At 36.6% G+C, this 26,922-nt stretch overlaps 1 protein-coding gene across 2 annotated transcripts in view; it reads right to left on the reverse strand.

Annotated features, from left to right (window-relative positions):
* GPC6 (glypican 6) overlaps window positions 1-26,922 on the reverse strand; it is a 1,077,286-nt gene that overhangs the window by 332,135 nt on the left and 718,229 nt on the right. For both annotated transcript variants that reach the window (XM_035003189.1, XM_035003190.1), the window contains exon 4: window positions 16,994-17,159. In XM_035003189.1, the coding sequence (XP_034859080.1) occupies window positions 16,994-17,159 (166 nt within the window). The remainder of the gene's footprint in view (window positions 1-16,993; window positions 17,160-26,922) is intronic.

Raw genomic sequence — 26,922 nt, forward strand, 5'->3', positions numbered from 1 at the left:
CAAGTAGGGGTTCCCTTGAGGTCTCTCTTGAAGGAAGGTCTATGACCTTTCCCCTCTATTCTGCTCCCTACCGCTTTTAAATATTTTTACCATATTCCACAATAATTCTTTCCCAAATGGGCTCTAACATTTCTAACTTTAAGAAGAATTCTGCTAGTTTTGTTCATTTTTTTTGTTTTTGTTTTTTTGCTTAATTTTAACCCAATTATCACAAAATGAAACTTTTTTTTAGGTGTCTCATATCTACCAGATAGACAAGAGGGAGAATGATGTCTGCAAACACTTGATCATCTTAGCATCTATTTGATTTTTTTAGATAAAAAAAACCTGATGGTTTTTAGTTTTAAGAAACTAAATTATATAAATGTTAACAAAGCATTTACATTTGGTATGTGCATTTAACCAGCAATTTCCTAGCTCCCAAAATATTTATTTTCAATATCCTGCTTGCTTTTTATGGCCTATCCACTCTATTTGAAATCTGTTGAATTTATAAAGCCAGTAAATTACTTTTCCATAATTGCAGTAATTACAGCCCTCTTCATATGTTCATACTTATTTCTCAGAATTCTACTACAGGAAATCATTTGTGATGAAGTCCAGATACATTATGAGAGTTCAGGGAACAATAAAAATGTTTTCCTAACATTAAAAAAAAGTATTAAAGAATAAATCTGCTCTACTTATTCATCAATTAACATATCTCTCACTCATATCTCACCTATTAGGATGTTTTTTTGAGTTTTCTTAATAAGAATACACCAGTAAACAAAAAACTCTCATGTGATACTCATGATGAGTGAAAAAATTTGTTAATTTATCCTGTTAAACAACATCATAATGATAAGAGAAAAAATTAAAAAATAATTTGATAGTAAAAAATAATTTGATAGAATTTCTTATCTATCAGACTGACAAAAATAAAAAAGTATGACAACACATTCTGTTGCTAAGGCTATAGGGAAAGAAACATTTACACTAGTGGCAGGTGGGAATGCAAATTGGTACAAACAGATCTCCAGGAGGAAAATGGGCAATACGTAATCAAACCACATATGCACTTACATTTTGATTCACAATCCCATTTCTAGGAATCTGCCCAGAAAATACACCTCCAAAAATAGATATGCACTAAGTTAATCATTGTAGCATCATTTGCAATAGCAAAAGGTTCTTCCAGACAAAGGAGGGCTATGCAGCTGCAGAAAAGGAGGATGATCTCTACAGACTGATCTGGAATGATTTCCACAATTATGTAAAAATAGCATGTGTGAAAGAGCATAGTATGCCACCCTTCATGTAAGAAAAAAGGAGATATAAGAAAACACACAGTTATCGGCTCATTCATGCAAAAGATGCACAGAAAAGATAAACCAGAAATCAAATGGATTGATCAACCTACAAATGGTGGGTGGGAATGGGATGGGAAGAAGGAAGGGTGGAGGGTGGTCCTGGGTTAGTATAGACAGTTTTCAGAATATAAATTTTGTATATAGTTTTGGGACTTAGAACTACAGAAAGTTTTCACATTCTACCCCCAAATAATGAAATAATTAAAAGAAATGATGTAGGAGAAAATACATGAAATACAAACTGTAACAAACCTCATTCTGTGACCAATAAATAATAGGATCACTTTCAGGAAGACAGAGAAGAAAATAATTGATATAATTTTGAAAAACTGCATTTTGACTGGATCCTGTAAAGACAAAAAGAACTGTATACAAATACTATGCTCTAGCTGGTAGATATGTTTCCTAAAGGGTTATGAGTTAGGTATATAACTTAGGTATATACTCGGGTTGGGCAAATACGTTAACATATTGAAGATCATGAAAGCCAGGTTTCTCACTGATGGAGACAGAAGTTACAAAGAAAGAAAGACGCTAGAATGAACTTTGTAGTGTTGAACGGGAATCAGTATGAACTCCAGTATATATATATCCATTGTTGGTGGGGAGATGGAGAGATAGACAAATAAATAAACATAGAAAATAAATAAACATAGGCAAAAATGCGTATGTGTGGAATAGAATATATATATATGTGTATATATATATATGTGTGTATGTATGTATGTATCTCCTAGCTCTGCACACAGAAAGGGTTTATTTTTTATTTTTTTATTTTTGTAAAAGATTTTATTATTATTATTATTTTTTATTGTTATGTTAATCCCCATACATTACATCATTAGTTTTAGATGTAGTGTTCCATGATTCATTGTTTGTGTGTAAAAGATTTTATTCACCCATTCATGTGAGAGAGAGAAACAGAGAAAGAGAGACAGAGAGAGAGACTGAGAGAGAGAGAGGGAGGAGAGGGACAAGCAGACTCCGTGCTGAGGGCAGAGCCCAATGCGGGGCTTGATCCCACCACCCTGAGATCACGACCCAAGCTGATACTGAGTCAGAGCCCCAAACAACTGAACCACCCAGGTGCCCCAGAAAGGCTTTAACAGCAGTGACACCCCAGGAGCAATGTGCACATCCAGTATCCAGATCTTGATTTCTAATATCGTCCTTCAATAAAAAGAATGAGTGCTCCTTGGAGAAGAGGTTGACTCCAGGACTGGAATAAGGAAAATAAGGTAACATTATGGGATAACTTGTGATGGCAAAAAAAAAAAAAAAAAAAAAGAAATGCTCAAAAAAGGATGGGGAGCATGTCAGAACAATACAGGATCTAACTGTAAGGTGATCCCAATATACAAACTGGAACAATTTGAGCAACACAGAAAATAATATTATTGGCTTCTACCCATAAATAAAATAGATATCCATGAGTTCATACTGATATAAATAAATAATTGAATAAATAAGTAGTTGGGAGAGGGAACAAAAGTCCAATTTTTGGAAAGATTCCCATTAATACATAGAGAAGGAAAAAGAGAAATACAAAATTGTCATTTTGCAAATGCTACAGTAATACTGCAAGCAAGACCCTCTTAAGGATGTGAAAGTCACATCGGTGGTGAAAAGTGTGAGGAAAAGCAGGATATTATCATAGACTTCAAGTGTCTCCTCTGAAATATGTATTATCGATAGAAGGAAAAAATTAGTAACTTCACAGTGGAAAAACCCAGCAGATACTGCAATGTACATTCCAATATGATACATAAGAAGGACACAACATCATTTCTGTAACATTCTTGCCCAATGCATAACCTTGATCTAATCATGAGAGAATGTTTCTCAAATTGAAAAATATTCTGCAGAATGACTGACTAGTCCTCATCAAGAGTATAAAGGTCATAAAAGATAAGGTAAATTGAGAAACTGTCACAGATTGAAGGAGACTAAGAGATAAAATATATAAATGCATGTGGGATCCTGGATTGGATCCTGAAATATGAAAATGATAAACTAGCAAAATTAGAATAAGGCCTGTACTCTAGTTAATAACATTGTATCAATGTTAATTTCCTGGTTTTGAATGTTGTATTATGCTTATGTATGTATGTTGTTAACATTAGGATAAGCTGAGTACAGAGTAGTGTATGTGAATTCTGTACTATTTTTGCAACTTTTCTATGTAAGTCAAAATTATTTCAAATAAGCATTAAAATGCAATTTGATTTCAAGCAGATCAAGATTGGAGATTAACTGTTTATAACGCTATTTCTTTATCATAGTCCTTTGGATACAAAACCCATCTGTCAAGTTTAATGCATATATATTAAAGCCCTGGTAAGTATCCTCTAATTTGAAATTTTATTCATTCAGGTAAGGGTTTGGCTAAAAATGTCTCTTCAAATGATCACCCCAGGAGCAATGTGCACATCCAGTATGTGTATGTTTGGGAGGATCTTAAGATATTTAAATGAAATAGAGGAACACTGTAAGCAAAAATGATATACTAATCACAACTCATTCTTATTTCTTAATGCATAAAAATACCATATATGATATTACCTGGCAGACAGTAGGTACTCAATAAAAAGTCAAACCTAAATGTTAAAATAAGTTTCCAATAGCCTTCCAGCAGTCAATAATTTGATGTGTCCTTATTCTCTCAATTAGGACAGATTACTGTGATTTTTCTGTATAAATGGAGACAGATTTATCAGAGAGGATCACGGGCACCTAGCTAAACTAGCTCTCAAGTGGCTCTTTCTCAGCCAGGTCAGAAATTTCTGATTAAAGAATTTGATTTTTATCTTTGAATCAACTTGTCAATTGAGGCTTATTCTTTATCATTTTGCATTTCCAAACTATTAACTTCTGCATCTTAAAAAAATGCCTGGGTGCAGCTTTAAATTAAACTTTTCTTGTCTTACATCTTAAAGGTTGATTTAACAAGTGTGTGATGAACACAAGCAATCTGATGCCCAGTGATCACAGATCAAATGGATAGGAATCGATGCATAGCACAACAGAATTAAAGCGATTTTTAAAAAATCCTGAGGCACTCAGGAGAAATGGAATTTAATATCTACCAATTCCACATGGAAATTAAATGTATCCTGAAACTAACTTCTCCAAATGGAATTCAAAGGAAATGCAATAACTATTCAAAACAATTCACTGTCAGATTTTATTTTTAAAATGTTGCATGGCCACTATTAAACTATTTGAAATGTTGATCTCAAAACTCAGGACTCCCATGTGGGTTAAGAAAAATAAATGTAAATCCTCCTGAAGAGACTGGAAGCCTGAATGCAGCCCATAGGCTCAACCTTTGATCGGAGCCACATGCAGCAACCTCAAATTATTGTTCTCAGGCTCGACCTTTCCTCTCACTTTGTTCTGGCAGCTTTCCAAAGAGGGACAGGTGGTTTTAGGGCATTTTCTTGGGTTACAAATCAAATAATATTTCATGGTTTTCACTTTTAATGGGCTAAGCAGAAGGCATTTGACAAAAGTCACCACAGAGGTTTAGAGAAATAATTTATACTCTAGGGCATTCTTAAATCAGTAACTCGGCACTATGGGATTCGAAAAAAAAAATCTCACTGCTTCTTGCAATGTTGCATTGCAAAAGCTGTGTCGTGTATGTTTGTCTTGCTCCTTGGGGGGTGGACTCCATGTTCAGATACCAATGAAGGGATTACAAAGGTCCTCACATGTGAAGTTTTCATTGGAGACAATTGTGCTACAAGGCAGGCAAAGAAGTCAGGGGCTGCTTCCTGATACACGGTATTCTTGCCAGTGAAGAAAATGAATACCCTGGGGCAAGTTTTTTAATAAAATTAACAAATTTCATGCCTCAACTTGAAATCCAGAACTTGGCAGCGGCCAGAAACAAAGTAATCCTGGATTTCATGCATTAAGGATTGCAAAAGCCAAAGCCAATAGAAAGTAAATTTCCTCTTGGATTGACTGCAATTATAAAATGTCGATGTGCATGGTAAATATGACCATCCAGGGGTTCCTGAATCTTGAGAAAATATATTTGGGGGAGCAATCTGGGCCTGTCTCTGCTGAATCATTATGTTAAGCATTCTCAAATTTGTACAGTTGACATTCTAACTACACTTAATTACAGAGGTTGGGGATTATAGATGGAGGCTCATTCAGAGAATACATATTGATGAGCAGGCTGTTAAATATTTAACATTTAGAGGTGAAGGCAGTAGAATTTCACAGGGAAGGAACATGCAGGCACCCAGGTGGTACCCAGGAGAGAGAATTTTGGGCACAATCTGTTGGAGTTGATTAGGGAAGTTGGCCACAGGACCGTTTGGGCTGTGGAAACCCTCCAGTGGTTCTTGGCATCCCGATGCTCCTGTTTTGTGAACACTACTCCAGAACACTACTCTTTTCAGCATCCAATTGGATAGTCCCATTTTTGGTACCACTGTTTCTCAAATCCAGCAAACCGTAAACAGACTAAAGAAATCGATGTTTGCCATACCCCAGACTAGCTTCTGTATTTGCTGACAGTACCATCTTTCTTGTGGGTGCTTATCTCAGTCTTATCTGATGTGTTTCTTTTCTTGCCCTCTACACCTAGTCACCAATACTGAGGCATGAAGTCCTATAAATTTTTATTTCCAACTCTGCTGTGAGTGCTGCCTTCCTTTCTCCTTCTTTTCTCCTTCCATGCTGAGATAACCCCTCCAGTCTCTACCACTAGAATCCATCCTTTACTTGGCTGCCACATTGCTACTTGGATCCTGCTCATCTCTGAATGAGATGATACCTGTGACTAGTCAGTGCCTACAAGACAAGAGAAAGTCAACTATTTGACCTCTCTTTCAAAGTTTAAGCAGTCCAATCCCGACCAATCTTACCTCCCAGGACACACCAGCAAGTACTTTTTTTCAGTTTGGTTTCCTGAGCACATCATGCTTATTCTAACTTACATACTACTGTTTTCCCAACCTGGTCTCACCAAGTGCTTATTCACTTGAGCAAGGGCAAGTTCATCTCTATTGGGATAAATCCCATCTCCTAGGAATTTAGGCAAATCCAGAGCAGGGAAAAGAAGAAGCTAGCTTGATGAAATGCACTTTCTTTAATCTTGTACCTTCATTTCTTACTGATTACCTCTCCTCTGACCATTTTCCTGTGGTTTTCAGCCCACCCTTGTTCTCTTTTCTATGTTTCTGGTACCTGATGTTCTCCCACCTCTTTGCCTACTCTGTTGCTTTCTACTTTCTTTACTATTTTTTAAAGATTTTATTTATTTATTTATGAGAGAGAGAGAGAATGAGCAGGGGGAAGAGCAGACTTCGTGCTGAGCACAGAGCCCAATGCGGGGCTTGATCTCAGGGTCCTGAGATCATGACCTGAGCTGAAACCAAGAGTTGGATGCTTAACTGACTGAGCCAGCCAGGAGCCCCTGCTTTCTACTTTCTATTTTCTTCATACCTTCACAGGTTATCACCTGAATAGGGAACCATGGTGCTTCTCCTTCAGTGCTATCTCTGTGGACACAACTCAACCCCTCAGATTTACATGCATTACCTAGTTTAATCCATACAATGCTAAGAGATAGGTACTATTATTTCTAGTTTGTTGATGAGAAAAGTGAGATTTATGAAGGTTAATAATGTTCCCCAAGTAACAAACAGGTAACAAATGGTAACAAACTGAGGGTTGCCGAAAGGGAGGTGGATGAGGGGATGGGGTGACTGGGTGATGGGCATTAAGAAGGGCACGTGATGGGATGAGCACTGGTGTTACACACAACTGATGAATCATTGAGCACTATGTCAAAAACTAATGATGTACTATATGTTGGCTAAAAGATTTTAAATAAAAAAAATAAATGGTGAAGTCAGGATTTGAACTCACACAGCAATTCAAGAACTACTGCTCTTAACTATGTTGTCTTCTCTTAACCAAACTCCCACTTTGAAAATATACATTTCGTCTCTTTGGAAAATTATAATTTCCAAGGATCAGCCAGTACAGTTTTTATTTCTTTTATGTCTACCATATGCACGAAAAAGGTGTCTATTAAATAACTTTTGAAGATAATCAGACATACTCAGATGCTGAGCCACATCATGGACATTCTAGGTGTTTTAATGGTCTAAACCTACAGTATCCAACACAGTAGCTGCTAGTCATATATAATGATTAAAATGTAAATTAACTAAAAATAAATGAAAAATTTAGCTTCTCAGAAACACTAGCCATATATTAGATGCTCAACAACCACATGTGACTAAATTTAGATTACTTAAAATTAAATAAAATAAAAACTCAGTTTTTTAGTCTCAGTAGATATATTTCAAGTGCTCAGTAGCCACATGTGGCTAGTGCTACTATCTTGGACAATACAGACACAGAGCATTTCCATCGTTACAGAAGATTCTATTAGATAGTGCTGGCAATACTCCATTTCTCCCGACATACCCCATCAACCTCTGTAGCCAGAGGCTAAGAGTTATTTCCTAAACACTTAGTAGGAATTAATTTGTTCATGGTTAAGAATCTGGGTTCTAAAGCCAAATCCTGGCATTGCAATTTACAAGTGTATGACCTTGGACATGTCACTTAATTTATCTGGTCTCAGTTTTCCCATCTGTACAATGGGAATCATAATATTAACTACTTCATAGGATTGTTTTAAGGATTAAAAATGTAAAGTGATTACAATACTACCTGGTGTAAAGCAAGTGTCAAATCACTGTTAGCTATTATTGCTATGGATATAATGTTCTCCAAATGGACCTCAGAACCATAGAGAATAAAGTTTCTTACAACTCTCTCATAGTTTTAGAATTTGGATACTATGATTGTAATTGAGTAGCAAGACACATTTAAACATTCTTTCATGGACAACCTTGGGAAATACATATCTGGATCTTCAACTGATAAAGGCAGTATTAGGCACATATTAAATTCGGTCACCAAGAACTTGCCAAATACTTTATTATTCAATAGACACAGTGATTTAATAAAAAATACTACAAGGCTGATTAATGAAGGAACATGTGTATTTCGCTTTATGGGATTACCTTCTAGAAGTCAGCTTCTATGCATGATCCATACCCTCAAAATGCACTGAGTATTGGTATTTGTAGAATTATTCCTAACATTCTTAGGACTATTGACAATTTCAGTTCTCCCCTCTGGTTGGATATTACCCATTGATTTTGGACTATGGAATATGTTTCTATGACTATGTCAACACAGAAGAGTTTGGAACACTTAATACTGAGTAGTTTGGAACACTAAACTATTTTAAAAACAAGGAATTAATCTAACAATAATCAAGGACATTGAATTTGGAAAACCATGGAGGCACATGAACAAGTGATAATATCAAGGGCTCTGAACAGCCTTCACCAGCAGTTGATGGCTGTAGATTTTGAGAGTACTTTTCCTCTTGAAGTCAATGAATTCTCTTATGGAACATGGTTCTGCTTCTCTGGGAGGAAAGACTTCAAGCTCATGGGAAACTACCAGAGAGATAGATGTAGGGCTGAGATAGGGCAGGGTCAGTTTCTGATTGAGTCAATCTGAAAACCACATCAGCTTTGGTGATCCTTGTTACATCCCAAGGTCTCTCACATCCACTAATTTATTCATGGCCATTCAACAATATTCTTAGGCCTCTCATTATTTTGGTTCATCTCCTAAGCATTGAGATTTTAGTAGTGAATACTGACTGGCTTTTTTGACATTTAATTATCAGTGTTATTTTTCTAAAAGATCCCGAACCTTAAAGAATAAAAATGTGATGCATAGAGATGCATCACTTTTTGGTGTAATGTCATATATTCAATGACTTGTTTTCATTTCTTTTTGTAATTTTCACTTTTTCAGAGGTTATAATAAAGAACATTCTTAGTGTAGCAAATTATTTAAATCCATGCAAAGAAAAAAATTGAGGGCATATCTTTTTTTATGTGGGATTTATATATAAGCTGTTATTTGAAGGACAAGGAATATTTCATGCTCTATTTTAATTTAAATTCTCTCCTGGCTACCTTACCAAGTATCTGTAGGCATGATATTTTTAAATGAATTATAAGATCAAAGTTTTCATATATCATGAAGGTTCTCAAAGTTTAAATTACTCCCAAGGACATTTATATCTATTTCCCCTCTAGAGTAACCAATGAAAACATGCCTTTAACCATCAGAATAATTCATGGGCCATCTCTTCTAACCTGGCTTCCACTCCTGGTTCCTTGGAGGGCTGTTCATAATAAACAAGCCACAAAGACAACAAGATGAAGATAATAAGAATCTAAAAGTCTCTATAATTGTTATAGAAACAAGCCTGAGGAAAATTAAAACTAATTTCAAAAATGACTCAAACATAAAGACATGATCAGCAGTTCTACTCCTGAGACAATCATGAATTAAAGGAGCTTTTAGAGCAATTGGAAGATCTATCTATCTGTAGATAGATAGATACATATGTATATTTAATTATACATACATACATAAAGGTAAGTGTATGTTTACAGGAAAAGAAATCTAAGTACCCTCATTAACACTACTATTTTTTTTATTTTAAAGATTTTTATTTTTTATTTGAGAGAGAAAGAGAGAGTGCATGGGTCGGAGGGAGGGGCAGAGGGAGAGGGAGAAGCAGACTCCCTTCTGAGCAAGGAGCCTGATGGGGAGGGCTGGAGCCCAAGACCCTGGGATCATGACCTGAGCCAAAGGCAGATGCTTAACCAACTGAGCCACCCAGGCACCCAACACTACTATTATTAAGACATTTAATAGAGCATTGCAACATCACACAGGATTTATTATTTGGGTTAAAATAAAGATTTTCACTTTGGCTGCTAATCAGGACTTTTACAGTGATCTAAATGCCTCAGAAGGTAACACCTTCCTTTATTCTATTAGATCAGTCACCGTCTGAAAGACTTTTTGGTTATGGTAGCCCTGGGACTTGTTATAAGTTTGCTATTTGTGAATAGCCACATAGTTGAATGCTTTCTTTAACAATCCACTTATTTAGCTCTATTTATATTTCTTATTTTCTGGTTTCTACAACACAACAATTTCTTCTACCTCATGCTACTTTTATTTCCTGGGATTGAAACTGCTAAGAAAGTCATCAGACTAATGTTCATAGTGTTTGAATTTTACTTGGGTTTCTGGGCCTTTGGGAATTCATTTAATTCCATTCTAAGGAATCATCAAATATTTTCTCTCAGCATGCCAAAAGCCAGACATCCTGTGTTTTAGCTTAAAGTTGAGACATAACAGTGAAAACGATCACAATTCATTAAAATCAGATGTCCATCATTAAAAACAAGGTCCTTTGGATATAAATTAAGCCATTTACCTATAGAAAACACTGAAACTGAAGTGTAAATTAGAAGCGAAATCCCCAATACAAAGGCAATTCTCATCATTTGTGATATGGCTCTGCTTTATCCTGGTAAACTAAATCCTTCTGTTGCTGTTTCTCATAGAAATTGGAGAGCTTAATAAGGCACAAGAGGTATTTTAATAAACTTCTTATTAGAAATGGAACATCTTGTAGCCTAAAGAATGTTCTACTTGCAAAAATAGGTATGCCTTGGTACAGGCGATTGGTTGGTGTGATCATTGATAGCACCATGGATTCCAACTTGAAAGTCTAGTTCAGAATATCATATTTGCAGTCATCAGTAATTATAAGCTTAATAGGAGTTGAATATGTGGGAATTGGAGTAGATGTTTGTATAAGAGTTGGCACTGAGGGCAAAGGAAATGCATGCACCTTTGAATGACTACTTGTCTTTTGCACCAAATAATTTTAAGATTGATGTGCTTTGCCTGTTTTGATCCTTGGGAAAATCTTCCTGATGCAGAACAGAAATTGCAGTCCCATGAATCCCTTGAGTTGTTGCCACAAGATGAATATTAGTAAGCGTTCAGAGGTAAGGAAACGCCTGCTTCTCTGTTTGCTGAACAGCCTCTGATATTATATCACCCTTAAGAAATTAACCTGATTGCACCACATAAAAATACTTTTCACATATGCAGAGTTCAGAAGTAAACCATTCTCTAAACATATAAAATTGATAGCAAATGTGAAAGGCTGCTGGGTACCATCTAACTGTTTTCTTTCTTTCTTTCTTTCTTTCTTTCTTTCTTTCTTTCTTTCTTTCTTTCTTTCTTTCTTTCTTTCTTTCTTTCTTTCTTTTCTTTCTTTCTTTCTTTCTTTCTTTCTCTTTCTTTCTTTCTTTTCTTTCTTTCTTTTTCTCTTTCTTTCTTCTTTTTTCTTTCTTTCTTTCTCTCTCTCTCTCTCTCTTTCTTTCTCTCTTTTTTTTCCTCACTGAGTAGTTAGTACTGCTTGTGCATTCTGCTAGCATTACAGAGAGAACACAGCATATGATAAATGTCCATGAGAAATGAGAAATACCGAATCAATGAGTATAAAAGGAAGGCAGGGAGATGGGTGGGGTTAGATTTCAACTGATAGAAAATAAAGTGTTTTATTTATTTATTTTTTTAATCTCTCTTGGTGCTTTTAGGAATGCACAAGGGCAAAAGCAAGTTCTATAGCTAACGGTGAGATCAGATTCTAAAATAATTGCTTTGGCTTTTGTTCCTCAATTTAAGAGTTATGTTTCTAGACTGTATTAGTGAATAGGCTCTTGTCCTATACAAGGTGGAGACTAAGAAACCTTGAAGCTTGCTGCTAAATATAATTCTTAAATTTTTCTTTGTCTTTGGTTGAAAGGAAATCATTTTCCATGTTTTGGGTCTAGAAGTTTTTAAAACATGGCATTTCAGGATCTATCAGCTGGAGTCATATCATATTTACTATGGAATTCTTTGTAACTAAAAAATTGATCAGATTTATATTATGGAATTTCATGCTTAAGAGAGTCTTTGAAAGATGAGCATCTTATACAAATGTTTGAAATAGTTCTTTGTGTTTATTTTATATCCTGCTGAAATGCAACATCACACAGTCCTGTGTAGTTTAAAAAAAGAGAACTCAAGTTTATTTACTAGGAACACTAAATGTTTATCTAGCAACACGCGCAAACACAAAGAGGTGAATATACTAAGTACCTTGAGGACAAACACCTCTTCCAGGTCCTGAGAAAGTCATTTGTGCCCCAAAGTGGCCATTTACTACACGATACTAGTCATCTGACTGACCTACCACAGCTTGCTGGCGGCTGGCTCTAATTTACACCTTGGCAGCAGCTATCAACATGAAGGAATCAGGTTCATTATCTGATTTGTTTCCGCCATCCCTGCACTCACGAGTCCATTAACAACAGCGATATGTGTTCTTCAAATTACTGAATTAGTCATACTTCCCTTAAAAGAGTAGACCTACAAAGTAAAATGGAGCAGCCTCTTCTGACACTCCCTTCCATTTCTCTGTCTAGCTGTTCATTGACTTCAACAGAGAACATACAGGGAGCTCTCTTCTCAGCAGGCAGGCCCTCATCCACTCTCCCTCGTGCTGAAACCAGAACAGGGTCGGCGCCAGGCACTCGGTAAACACGTGTTGTCTTCATGAATCGCAGGAGACGAATGGATGATACCCAGAGCAGGGGCTCTTGGCCAGGCGCAGGTGTAGTGCCCACCGGGGACCTCATGTTTGATGCTCTCATGAATATTTGGGGCCTCTACAGTATTGCAGCAATTCTATATGTTATGGCTACCCAGCATCAATTATGTCTGACAATGCTAATTCAGTACAGTCTTATTTACTCTTCTAGATCTACCAGGCTTCCCTGACACCCTAGTCTAGATTAAGTCACCCTGCTCAGTAGATGCTTAGCATCCTGTGCTTCTATTTTCCTAAAATAGGGATAAATCACAGTTGATTATAACTCATTTAACTGCATTAAGTTCTCCTAGGGTAAAAAACGTACTCAATTGAGTAAGAAGCTAGACACATATATTTTTTACCTTGGGGAAAATTTTTTTTACCCTAGTGAGTTGCCAATTAATAGGTTAGGATTATTAGAGTCTTACCAACTGGGATAGCCTAAAATATTAGGCTGCAATGTCGGGACACAAACATCTTCAGGTCTCAGTTTTATGCAATGATAGCGATGGTAGTCTTATACTTGCATTAGTAAACACCCTCTAATATTTTAGTGAAAAAAAATATTACAGAACAAACAGAAGTACTGCCTTTGGTCTCATCAGCATTTCCCTCCCCACATCCTTTTTTTCCCCTCTCTGGTTCTCACAGTCTATAAAGTCTTAGAAGGTACCAGATGTTTGGAGGAGGCTGTCCCATACATCCTAGATTTTAAAGTAGATGCAAGATTTATTGCAGCTACACAAATGTAATTTCAGCCTTAACTTTTGAGCTCCTGAGCTAGGAGTAATCTGCACCATGGCCCCTTGTCAAACAGAACAGCTCGTATCTGTGGAGTGTTGGTATCAATGACAAACACTCAAAATAACCGCAGGATGTTACTGAAAACAAATTCTGCCCACAAACTGTTTCCCTTTAGGAAATTTTAATTTACATAAACATTTTCTGAGAAAATGCTTTTGCATTCAGGCAACATTCAAAGGCTAGGCTGGAATCAGCTGAGTATAAATGGACAGCAACACCTGGGGTAGGCGCCCAAGCAGTGCCTGTCAATGCCTCAAACTACATTGTTCTCTTACTGCATTGTGCCTGGTAGTGAGAGCAGACTGCACCCCACTCTTGTGTCCCCAGGGTCCTACCTAGCTCAGGGGTGTGGCCTAGCATGCCCAGCCGCTTGGGTGCCCCAAGTTGAGGCTGGGCTGGGCTCAGTCCTGGGGAATCCCACATGCTTCTAGAAAGCAGCTGACAGTTCTGGCAGAGATCAACTGAGACTTTCATGTTCTCTAAAATGGGTCTAGCAGCAACTTCTTCAAAGTTGTCAGTAACTTTTCAAAAAAACCAAAAAAGCTCTTTATCTAAAATTCTTTTTCCTACAACAGTTAGTTGATAAAAATTTTTTGAACACCCACTCTGTGCAGGGCACAGAATTAAACGTCCTCAAGGAAAACTATGGAAATGCATCCCGAGTAGACTCCTGATTGTTTTCTAGGATTACAAAGAAATGAAAATTGACAAACTATAGAGCTTCAGAAGAGAATGGAATGCCATTGGGGTGTTCAGCTGAACACTTAAAACATTTCATTTTGTCCATGAGTTGCCTTTCTTTTGACAAACCCAACAACAACTGAATTCAAAATAATTACAACTCATTTGCAATTAATTTATGGCATAGTAAAGATCATGAGAATGTGCTACCAGTTCGATTCTTGCTTTTATTGACCATCGATTGCATGCCACTATTAACATTTTTAATGAGCACATAATAAAAAAAAACACCATAAAAATGTATAAGCTAGGACATGAATGTAGCAGACAGAGATGGCGCATTTGACTCAGCAACAGGAGGGAAGGGGGTTGATGAAAAGATGGTAGAAGCCCAAGAGTGATGGGCTACAGATGCCAACCAGAGAGAGGGCTTTATATATAATTACTGTTGGGTTACTGATTTGCTCACTGGTCTTCCCTGCTGCCTTCATGAACCCTGGAGCCCTGTCATCTTGAATGCATATGTGTGGAAAACAGAGTTGGCACATTTGACTGATTTATGGCACTTCACTTCGGGACAAGTATTAGCAAGAACATATTTTGCTCCAAAAGTCTATGTTGGTGGTCACTTCTCAGTGCCATAGCAGAACCAGAAGAAAGAAAGAAGTCGGATTTTTCTCACGGACTAATAAAAAAAACATGAGAAAGGGTATGAGATATATTAAGGGAGGGCTAACCACCACGTTCCCTTTTCATTAAAGTACGTCCAACACGCGGTGGGTTCAAATTTTAGTTTTTAAATCAAATGGTTTTCCAGACATTCAACTTCACATCTAATTGGCAACCAGGAAACCCAACTGATAGAAAGCATAAAGATTTGTTTTATGTTAAAATAGACAACCAGCACTGAGGAGAAAAAGCCAATAGGGCAGTCACCATTGCTCTTATAAGTTAAAAGCCTATAATCTCATTCTTAATCATGTCCTGCTCTAAGTAACAAAATCCACATGCCCGCTTTCATCAATAAGGTGCAGGCTGAGCAAAGACAATTTAACTGTGCTATAAATTCGGGTAGTTTCAACCAAAAAGTATGAATAATCTGTATGACTCAAAGTGGGATGCTATGAGGTTTAATCTGGTTTTAAAATATGCAAATATTTTTAGGTTTCTTGATGAGAGTACTTTTTGATTAGCATTATTTGGCTAGAGTGTCTTTGCCAAAATTAATCTAAATATATGTTCTAGAAGATCAAGTTATTCTTATATATTTTTTTAATTCATACTCCCGTCCAAAATCTCAGCAAAGAATCATATCATGTTTGAGTTAGAAGGGTACTTTAATGATTAACTTTTTAAAACACTTCCTCATTTTTCAAATAAAGTAACCCAAGATCATGCAAACAGATTTTATACTCCCACTACAGGGAGAGAGAACAACATTTCAATTCATTCTCTCTGAAATGATTTCTGGGGTTTTGTTCGATGAGTTCCATTTGAATCTACCCACTCTCAAATCTTTTTTTAAAACTTCAAAACCATTTTCTTTGGCGTTCCTAAGCATAATAGCATGTTAGCCGGTGGGTGACAGAGCCAAAGCCGAAGGCTTGTAACCTAAGCACATCTTTGTACAAGGGGCTTAGGTTTCGCCCCGTTCCAACACATCCTAGATCTTTTTCCCCCTCCCACCGGAATCTTAGATGTCAGAAGGCGTTAGGCGTGCCTTCTGGTTTGGAGGTTTGCATAAATGAGGCGGCTGACGGAAGCCTCCGCGCCACTCTGCCTGTCACCACGCAATTGTGCAGGAAATGCAATCGAAAAGTACTTTGATTTGAAGGCCATTTGACAGAGGGGGAGAACACACACTCTTTCAAGGCCTGTGTATTTTCCTGGGAGCAGCCTGCCTGTAAAATGTGTCCTTTTATCCTTGGATTGCAATTTGGGAATGCGGTCCCTGAGCGATTTCTGCAACTCAAGACGAGAGCCTTGACTCCCCAGACCTTCGCTGCATCTTCCCCACCCTCTCTCCTCCTACCTTCCAAAGACAGCAAGGCTGTTCGGCGCTAGGGCGCCGGAAGCATTCTTCTCCACAGAATGAGGAACAAATTTTGCATATTTTAGCACAAATATTGAGCTAGTTTCATCATGGACGTTTAAGGAAGGGGTGGTTTACTAGTATCTGTGACTACGTTGAGGTAATACGAGTAAGAGCCAGTGCTGTGGATTTCTTTTTAATGAGATTTTTGTTTTCTTCCCCTAACTTGTCCCTTTCCACAGGAGCTCCCAGAAAGTCAACAAGAGTACTTTTCACTCTGTCAGAGAGATCAGCGAATTCGGTACAGGACCGTCCTTCACAACATACCACGATTTCCTCTTCTTACTGTTATTATTTTAGATTTAGAAAAAGAAGAAAAAAATGCAAAGTAATGTCAACACTTTGCTAAAAGCTGTTCCCCGGTGTTGTATGTAATCCTCGCGGGCTCCGTACGTCATCACGACGTCAGAGCCGCCCACCCGGCCCACAGCTCCGTTGGAGATCTACGTCACCGCAATGACGTCACGGCTCCGTGGCAACGCCCCTTACCTATGAACAGATTCCATTCGGTGTCCAGATCAGCCTGGTTGGCCAGGCAGCCCTTCATGACGTTGAGGCAGTAGTTCTTGCAAGGTCTCACGGTGGGAAGCCCTCGGCAGTACGGGCAGTACAGCATCTTCATGAGGGCTCGGATGCACCCCGGGGTCGGGCTGACCTGTCGATCGATTGAGAAGAAAAAGAAAATCAGAACTAAGAAGGGCGGGAGGGAGACAAAAGATGTAACCCATTTTCTCCTTGAAAAAGAAAAAGGAGAAATGGCTCTGAGAAACGCCAGCAGCCGCGGAGCAAAGCAGCTATTAGGATCGTAACCCTTTGTCATACTCGATCTCCATGCCAGGCAGGTCGACATGGCAATAATCAGTTTTCGTGAGATGTCCCCGTCCACATGTTGATATCTGTGTCATTGTAACCCAGCCCTAAAACCTGGACGCTGTTGCAGGGCCGTAGCACGTGAAATGAGATAATGCACGTGAAAGCAATTTGCAAAGTTAAAAGCTCCATAAAAATGTAGGCATGATTAAAGTTTGATGTGACACCTTTCGAAAGTTTTCCAATTGGTTATTTGACCCCGTTTCTAAACGAGGCTGGCAGATCTACTGCCTTTGTATGTAACTTATTAAAAAGAATCAGTATCAACTTGTCTGGCATTTCTAAGACCCAGGCCTGCTTAGAAGCAATGGGAACTGCCGAGAGAATGTCTTCAGGCATTTGAAGCTTTGCAGGTCTGGGAACTTTGTGGAAAATGGACCCAGGGTTGAATGTAAGGAGAAATCCTTGTAGTACTTCACAGGAGCTACTAATCAACCGACAATGAAGTGGCATTTGCCTTGAATAAGAAAAGCTGAGGTGCTTCTAAGTTAATCAATTCCAAGCCAATAAAATCTTTTTTGGACTCATTGAAAATTCTAATTTGACTTCAAGAGGAAAGAGTATTTAAAACAGCATGGACCAACAATGGAAGAAAATACAGAAAGTTCTTTTTATGACTAGACACAAAATTACTATTGTATTTATCTGGTTAGTGCCATGTAATTTTGGTGTCTTAGTCAAGTAACCATATGTTGCTGTTCTTGTGTTCCAGACCTGAGAACAAGCCTAACTTGTATCATTTGGATGTGTCGGAGAGTCACAGTCTTATCAGACCGACCTGGGCATGCAGGGAGGGCACGTAGGGAGCATTTCCATGTCAAGAACATGTCGATACTGACGAAGCATAACATCAATGTAAAGGTGAGACAATGAAAGGTAGTTCTGCATAAATAGGTACTTTACACTACTAGAGCCAATCTCTGTCATTATATTCTTTTTTTTTTTTTTTTTTTTTTTTTATTTGACAGAGAGAGAGATAGCGAGAGCAGGAACACAAGCAGGGGGAGTGGGAGAGGGAGAAGCAGGCTTCCTGCCGAGCAAGGAGCCCGATGTGGGACTCGATCCCAGAACCCTGGGATCATGACCTGAGCCGAAGGCAAGACGCTCAACGACTGAGCCACCCAGGCGCCCTGTCATTATATTCTTTACCTAGAAACCACATGTGAATTTGTTTTTAGCTTTTTAACTTGAGTATAGTTGATACACAATTTACATTAGTTTCAACATAGTGATTCAACTTCTCTACACCTTATGCTGCGCTCACCACTAATGTAGCTACCATCTGTCCCCATACAACACTATTATAATACTATTGACTATATTCCCTATGCTGTACCTTCCATCTCTGTAGCTTATTCATTCGATAACTGGAAGCCTATATCTCCCATTTCCCTTCACCCACTTTGTCCATCACTCCTTTCCTTCTGGCAACCATCAGTTTGTTCTATTTAGAGGTCTGATTCTGCTTTTTGTTTGCTTATTCACTTGTTTTTTTAGATTCCCCTTATGAGTGAAATCGTATGGTAATTGTCTTTCAACACCTTTGAGGTTTTTAATGCAAGGCTTTGTTTTTTGTAACATTCTCTTACTTTAACGATGTATACTGACTAAGCCCTTAATACATTGTTTCAGAAAACAAGGCTATTTATTTATTTATTTATTTAGGCACTGAAAATTCTGGTTGTTCTTTTGATTTTATTTCCAAAATTGTAAGAAGTTTTTAAACATACAGAAAAGTTGAAAGACTGTTATAATATATACCCATAGCCTCACTCCTAGATTATCATTTAACATTTTCCTATACTTGCTTTTTCATATATCTGCCCATCCTTCAATCTATCCATTAATCACCTTACTTTTTATGCATTCAAAGTAATATCCTTTTGATTTTTACTTTTCCTTGTAGTTTAATGTTGGCTTTAATAAGATAGAATTAACATGATCAACAATAGAAAGTTGGTATATTAAGTACTCCAAATCAAAAAGTACAGTAAAATATAATTGGCCTTACTTTACAAAGGTATTTAGAGAATGGTTTAGTATCCATTAATTTTACAACTTATTTTCCAACAACAGAACGAAACAAAACAAAAAACATTAAGAACAAAATTGAGGAATCTGGTGGCTTTTAACTTGAGCACACATTTGTGTCACGATATCATCTCCTCCAGATAAGCTATTTTGTGAAAATGCCAAATTTTATCCACACCAGAGCAATAGTATCTTAAAACTTTCTTTTATCCACTTGTATCCCAAGTCATTCATGGAAAAAAGAGGAAAAAAAATCTGTATTCTCCATACAGGATTTATGTGGAATTTCAAATTCTTGTGCATTTTACTTATTTGATATGGTGGCATTCCTACAAATTTGTGTCTGTAGGATTTTGTTTTCCTTAGATTTGTGACTTTTGTCCTGACCCTGATGCCTTTCTCCAGAGACCAACCCTATTTTCAGCCGAGCTGGCTAAGCAATTTCTTCCTTTAACTCTATTGGATTTTTGGTTTTCTGGCTATTGGTATGACACAGTGCTTTGCTTCTTCTCCCTCAGTATGCCAGCGTAAATTGGGAGCATTTGTCAATACTAGGGATCTCTTAGGCAGTGTGGACTCTGTCATCGTTATAACCTGCACTGCTCTGCAAAACATGCAGATCCTTAAAAGGCATTGTGATTATGATTCAGGTAGTCAATAAGTGCTTTTGAATTGAACTCTCTATTGTGTTTCTCAATTTCTTGGCCACATTGATATTCAAAGAAAGAAAGACAGATAGATTTATACATCTTAGCATTCAACTGTTACCTTTTAAGTATGTTTTCAAAGGTAATTTTTGATTGCATTAATTCCAAGGTCTTTTTGTTTTGTTTTGTTTTGTTTTAAATTGTGTTGGAACCAGTACAGTTTTCTCAGTCTGACATTTTAGAAGAGTCTCCAAATCAGGGTAGCAACCAACAGAGAAAATTGAACATCCTTAATAACCCCAAAGAACAATGTTGTTCAAGTTAAATGTGGCTCTCTCAGTACCTTTGGAAATGACATCCCTCCTGGTCAAATAAAGGGCATTTGAAGAAGAAGAAAATGGAGTGTGGAGGATCAAAGTTTAAGCTTTCATGTTCACAGACCCATATTTGTTGAACTGACATAACTGCATGTGTGAATTAAAATAAAAAAAATCATCACTTCAAACTGAAGACTTAGAAGTAAGCCTCTGAAAAGAAGGTTGCTTTAAATGCCAGTTGTGTGAGGGATATTTCCATTTTTAAATGTTTAATAGTGTTTTATAATTGTGCTATAGTGATTTAAAAAAATCTTTTTATTTTGAAATCAATATAGACGCATGAGATGCTGCAAAAATAGTAGAGTCCTGGGTACCCTTCACTCACCAATGTCACTTGATGGTGACATTTCAAACAGCTGTGGTATGGGGCACCTGGGTGGCTCAGCTGGTTAAGCATCTGACTCTGGATTTTGGCTCGGGTCTGTGATCTCAGGGTCGTGGGATCGAGACCTGCGTCAGGCTCCACACTCACTGTGGACTCTATTTAAGATTCTCTCTGTCTCTTTCTATCTCTCTGCCCCTCCCCCTGCTATTGCTCTCTCTCTAAAATAAATAAATAAATAGATCTTTTAAAAAAATAGCCATGGTACAGTATCAAACAAGGAAACTGACCTTGGTATGTTGCCATGAACTAGTCTATAGCCCTTATTCAGTTTTCATGATTTTTTCAACCTGCATTCATTTGTGTGTGTACACATATGTACAGTTTTATTCCATATACAGACTTGTGTCATAATACCACAACCAACATAGAGAACCTTTCATCACCACAAAAGAACTCCTTTGTGTTACCTCCCATGCTACCCTGGTTCCTGTCACCTGGCAATAATCTATTTTCCATCTCTATAATTATATCATTTCAAAAACGTTATATGAATGGAATCGCATAGTTGTCACCTTTTGACCTTTTGAGCTTTACTTTTTTTTTTTAAACTGAGCATAATGCCTTTGAGGTCCAACCAAGTTGTTCCATGTATTAATACCTCATTCCTTTTTATTGCTGAGTTATATTCCTTTGTTTGGTTATAACAGGATTTGTACAACTCTTCATTCACTGAAGGATATCTGGGTTGTTCCAGTAGTTGGCTATTAGAAATAAAGTTTCTATGAGCATTCATGCACGGGTGTTCGCAAGAATGTAAGTTTCTGTTTCTCTGGGATAAATGCCCAAGAGTGCAATTGATGGGTCAATTCCTTGCATCTTGGGTTTAGTCTTTCTGTTAACTTCTTTTGAAGCTGTTTGTATATAATGACATTAATAATCATTTTACAGTTGGTATTATAATTGACAAGTTTTAGTAATCATATAATTTATATCTAAGTTTTCTTAGTTGTGTCTGTAGGTGAAATAACAAAAATAACATAAAAATATTGAGTTCTTAGTTTGCAACCTTGTGCTTTTCTGTTGTTGTTTGTATTTCTTTTCTAAAAGGTTAAAGCAAGATACATTGAAACATGACAAGAAATACAAAAAGAACCCTTAGTAAAGCAGTATGGGGAGAGAGGACTAAGACCTATCTACCTGGCTCCTCACCTGTATCAGGATGTTATAGCAAGTAATTCTTACATTTTCTAAATGTGATTTGTGGCATGGCACACCCTTACCCATACAGTAGCAATTCATTTCAGGTCTTTAATATACGTAAGACTTTTTTGTAACTGGACCAACATTCATGCATTGATGCTCATGTTAGTAATTTCTAGTAGTAGCCAATGTAAAATAATTGTCACTTAAAATATTTTTAGAAAACAAGAAAACATGTGAAAGTTATAAATCTATATTTATACACAATGAATATATACCTAGTGAGTGCTTGTTTCTATGGAAATCAGACAGCCGAAATAATCAAATAAACCTATTTGACTTCTCCCAAAAGACAAACAAGTTAATGAAAGTAAACTCTTTAACCAGAATAAATTAAAAATGTGTTTTTAAGCAAGAGTCCATGCCATTCTCCAGTTTCTAACATCCAATGAGTTTCTAACACTAGCAATAAACAAACTAAAAAAGAAATTAAGATACCAATTTCATTTACAACAGTATCTAAAAGAATAAAATACTCAGGAATAAAATTTAACCAAAAAGGTGATAGAATTTTACATTGAAAACTATTAAGTATTGTTGAGAGAAATTAAAGAAGACCTAAATCAATGGAAAGATATCCTGCGTTTGTGTATTGGAAGACTTAATATTGTTAAGATAGCAATACTACTCAAAGTAATTTATAGATTCATTGCAAACCTTATCAAAATTCTAACAGTTTTTCCTGGAGGAAATGTAAAAGACAATCCTCAAATTCATATGGAATTGCAAGGGACCCAAATAGTCAAAACAGTTTTGAAAAATAACAAATTTCCTGATTTCAAAATGTACTACAGCTTGCTACAAAGCTAAAGTAATCAAAACTCAGTGGTACTGTCCCTCAATCTCACTTCTAGGTATTTCTTCAAAAAAAGCTGGAAACAGGTCCTGGAAGAGATATTTGTACTCCCATGTTCATTGCAGCATTATCACAATAACCAAGAGGTTATTTCTAATGCTCATTGACTGATGAGTGGCTAAAGAAAATGAGGTATGTACATACAATGGAATATTATTCATCCTTAAAAAAGAAGGAAATCCTGCAATATGCAACAACATGGATAAACCTTGAGAACATTATACTAAGTGAAATAAGCCAGTCACAGAAGGACAAATACTGCATGATTCTACTTATATGGGGTACCTAAAGTAGTCAAACTCATAGCACCAGAAAGCAAAATGGTGTTTGCTGGGGCTGTGAGGGAGAGGGAAATGGAGAATTTCTATTCAATGGATATAGAGTTTCAGTCATGCAAGATGAAAAAGTTCTAGAGATCTTCTGTACAACTATGTGCATATAGTTAGCAATATGTATGGAATATTTAACAATTTGTCAAGAAGGAAGATATGTGTTTTCTCACAGTTATCATCATCATCATCATCATCATCATCACCAGCACCATCATCATCATCACCACCATCATCATCAATGTTGTGGTACTGGAATGAGGATAGACATTTAAATCAGTAAAATAGAGTTGAAAGACCAGAAATAAACATACACATTTATGGCCAATTGATTTTTACAAGGGTGTGAAGATTATTTAATGGGGTAAGAATAGTGTCTTCAACAAATCATATTGGAACAACTGGATATCCTCATGAAAAATAGTGAAGTTGGACCTGACCTCAGACCATGCACCAAAATTTCTCAAAATGGATAAATAACCTAAATATGAGCAAAATCAATAAAACTCTTGGAAAAAAACTATATAGGGTAAATCTTAATGACCATGGATTTGGCAACGGATTCTTAGATATGACTCCAAAAGAAAAAAAAATCAATTGGGCTTCATTAAAATTAATAGCTTTTGTGCGTCAAAGGACATTACCAAGAAAGTGAAACGGCAACCTAACAAATGGAAGAAAATGTCTGTAAATTATATATCTGATAAGGGTCTTATATTTAGAATATATACAGAATTCCTAAAGCTCAGCAAAAAAAGGACAAGCAACCCAATTATAAAATAGGCAAAGGACTTAAATAGACATTTCTCCAAAGAAGATATAAAATGGCTAAGCAGCTCATGAAAAGATGCTCAACATTGTTGGTCACTAGAGAATGAAAATCAAATTGAGATATCACTCACACCGCTAGGATGGCTACAATAAAAGAGAGAGATAATAAAGAACATTGATGTGGATGTGGAGAAATTGGAACCCTCATACACAGCTGATGGGAATGTACAATGGCAGCCACTGTGGAAACAAAACTACCATATGATTCAGCAATTCTACACCTAGTTATGTACCCAAGAGAAATGAAAATATACACCATACAAAAATTTGTACAATGCTTATAAAAGCATCATAGCCAAAACCTGGAATCAATCCAAATTTCCATCAATTGATGAATGGATAAACAAAATGTGGTATATCCATCCAGTGAAATATTATTCAGCAATTAAAAGGAATGAAATTCTGAGATGCTGCATCATTGATGAACTTTGAAAGAACATTAAACCAGTCATAGAAAACCATGTATTGTGTGATTCCATGCATTTACAAAATGTCCAGAATAGACACATCCATGGTTGTCAGGGGCTGGGTAAGAGAGTGGAAGAAACATAAGTTGGGGCTGATAGGTACAAGTTTTCTTTTTGTGTGTTGAAAATGTTCTACAATTACAGAAACACTAATCATTGCCAATACTGTAAGTATACTAAATACCATTGACATTTGCACTTTAAATACCATTTATATTTACCAGTGAACTTTATGGTATATAAATTGTATCTCAGTAAAGCTGTTTGAAAGAGAGAGAGAAGTGCCTTTAACAAATAATTTCCTACTACCATATTTGTAAGTTGTACAGAGGAATTACTGTCTTTGTCACCTAACCAGGGCTTTATTTAGGCATGTGGTTATATAAAAATTGTTTAAATAATGTTAAGCTCAAATTACATTATACCAAAATTAGTTTGATGTGCATGACTTTAATGATATTTTAACACTTTCTTTTGAGAAAGTCACCTATTATTTCAACTGTTACTCAACGGTGGCTTGGTGGAATGAATTACCGTGTACACAAAGAGAAAACCTTTAGGCCATCTAATTCAGTTTGAATGTTGATTAAAATGTATATGCTCTAAAACTATCTTCTCTCCATCTCATACCATCAAGAGTGAACAAGGATAAGACAGGAAGCAATCAAGAATTGCAAATCAGAGCCTGAAGGAAAAATACTCCCTATATGGATGACAAATGTTTGTAGTGCCATCATGATAAAAATTCAGCCTATTTTTAAAAATGTAATTTACTTATTAGCTAGAAACCCCCCCTAGAAAAAACATGAGGCTTATGAAGCATTTGCAAACCATAAAATGATTGAGCTTGTTGGGTCTGGGAGAAAAGGAACAGACCTAATTTGCATACCTAATAGCCGGAGCTGCAGAACTTTCAAAGCCAAGTCTAAGTAACATCGATGCTATGTACAGTTAAAATCAGGACATGGGAAGTAAGGTGACTTAAGGTCTATGTCAGTTCTTAGCAGCCCCATTAGTGCTTGTCAGATTATGTCACAAATTCAGTGTTACCTAGATCCAGTTCCTATATTTAATTTTATTCTTCAAAACATAAATAAAACTGCCACAGAAGTTAGTAAATGAATGTTATTATTCATTTTGGAATAGTTCCAAATAGCATTTAAATAAATTACACACACATACACACACACAGAGACTGGATATTTTTCATCCATTAGAATAAAACAGCTCTTCCTACTAGTTAAATACATATTTCAGAGGGCTTTCTGATGTGTTTACCCAATAAAACACAGTATCATTTTAATTTTACCTTGCTCTATCATCATGAGTTCTTGGCGATATTGCCTTTTATTTGTGCAGTCTGCTTGACATTCTAAACTTTACCCAAATGTAAATCTTCAAATGGGAATGCAGAATGTAAAATAAGATCCCTAAATGTCTCATCAGGGAATAGTTGCCTTCCTCAGTTAGAAATTATAGTTTAAATATTACTTCATTTGGAAGAAACATTTTAGTTGTAACTTTAAATATGAGTCATTGGTGTGAGAATCCACTTTGGTAAAAGCTATGAATTCCAAGCCTCTGTACAGTGGAACTAACATATTTGTAATGTTTCTGCTCTGGAATACACACAATCTGCTCTGAAAGTAGGGGGATGTGGCATTTTCAAGAGTGTAAAACCAAATCACTCATTCTCTAATGAACATGATAACTTTAAACTCCTAGTGCAAAGAGCTGGCATATGGTGGGAGGGGAATAATATTAAAATATGTCTGATGGATACAGGAAAATAGACAAACACCATATTGTGTTTTGGTAATTTTTGATGCAAAACACATGGATATGAAATTTGTGTTAATCTTATCTATCTCTCACTCAACAGTTCCCCATGAATAGTGATATGCCTTCCTGCCCATAGCACTGATGTCATCTAGTTTATGGATAATGTCGTTGTGAGCACACACAGAGATTCACATTAGTTATTCTATTTCCTGATGAACCCTACATGAGAATCCCTGTGGCTCAAAGCACCAGAGTATTTCCATGGAAAATTCCCATTCTTTACTTCATCCTGCAAAGTACCAACATGGACCTTTTCAGAAAAAGTCCTAAGGAGGAAGAAAAGTTTCGGGGCAAATCTAGAACACTAGTTTGGCTATGCTCTAATACGTTGGCTGACAATTGAGCCATAGACTGTCATTAGCAAAGAAGAGAGTATTAAATTTGGAAATTTCTGTGGACATGGGGGAAACTGGTTAGGAAGAGATCCTCCAAAAGAAGCCAATGGTGACTCTACACTTCAAAATAGTAATGAGGAGGAGGAGAAGAAGAAGAAGGTGAAGGAGAAGGAGGAGAGGAAGAGGAAGAGGAAGAAAGAGGAAGAAGAAGAAGAAGAAGAAGAAGAAGAAGAAGAAGAAGAAGAAGA

Source organism: Mirounga leonina, unplaced genomic scaffold, assembly GCF_011800145.1.
Source record: "Mirounga leonina isolate KUSES-001 unplaced genomic scaffold, KU_Mleo_1.0 Mir_127, whole genome shotgun sequence".
Lineage (NCBI taxonomy): Eukaryota > Metazoa > Chordata > Mammalia > Carnivora > Phocidae > Mirounga > Mirounga leonina.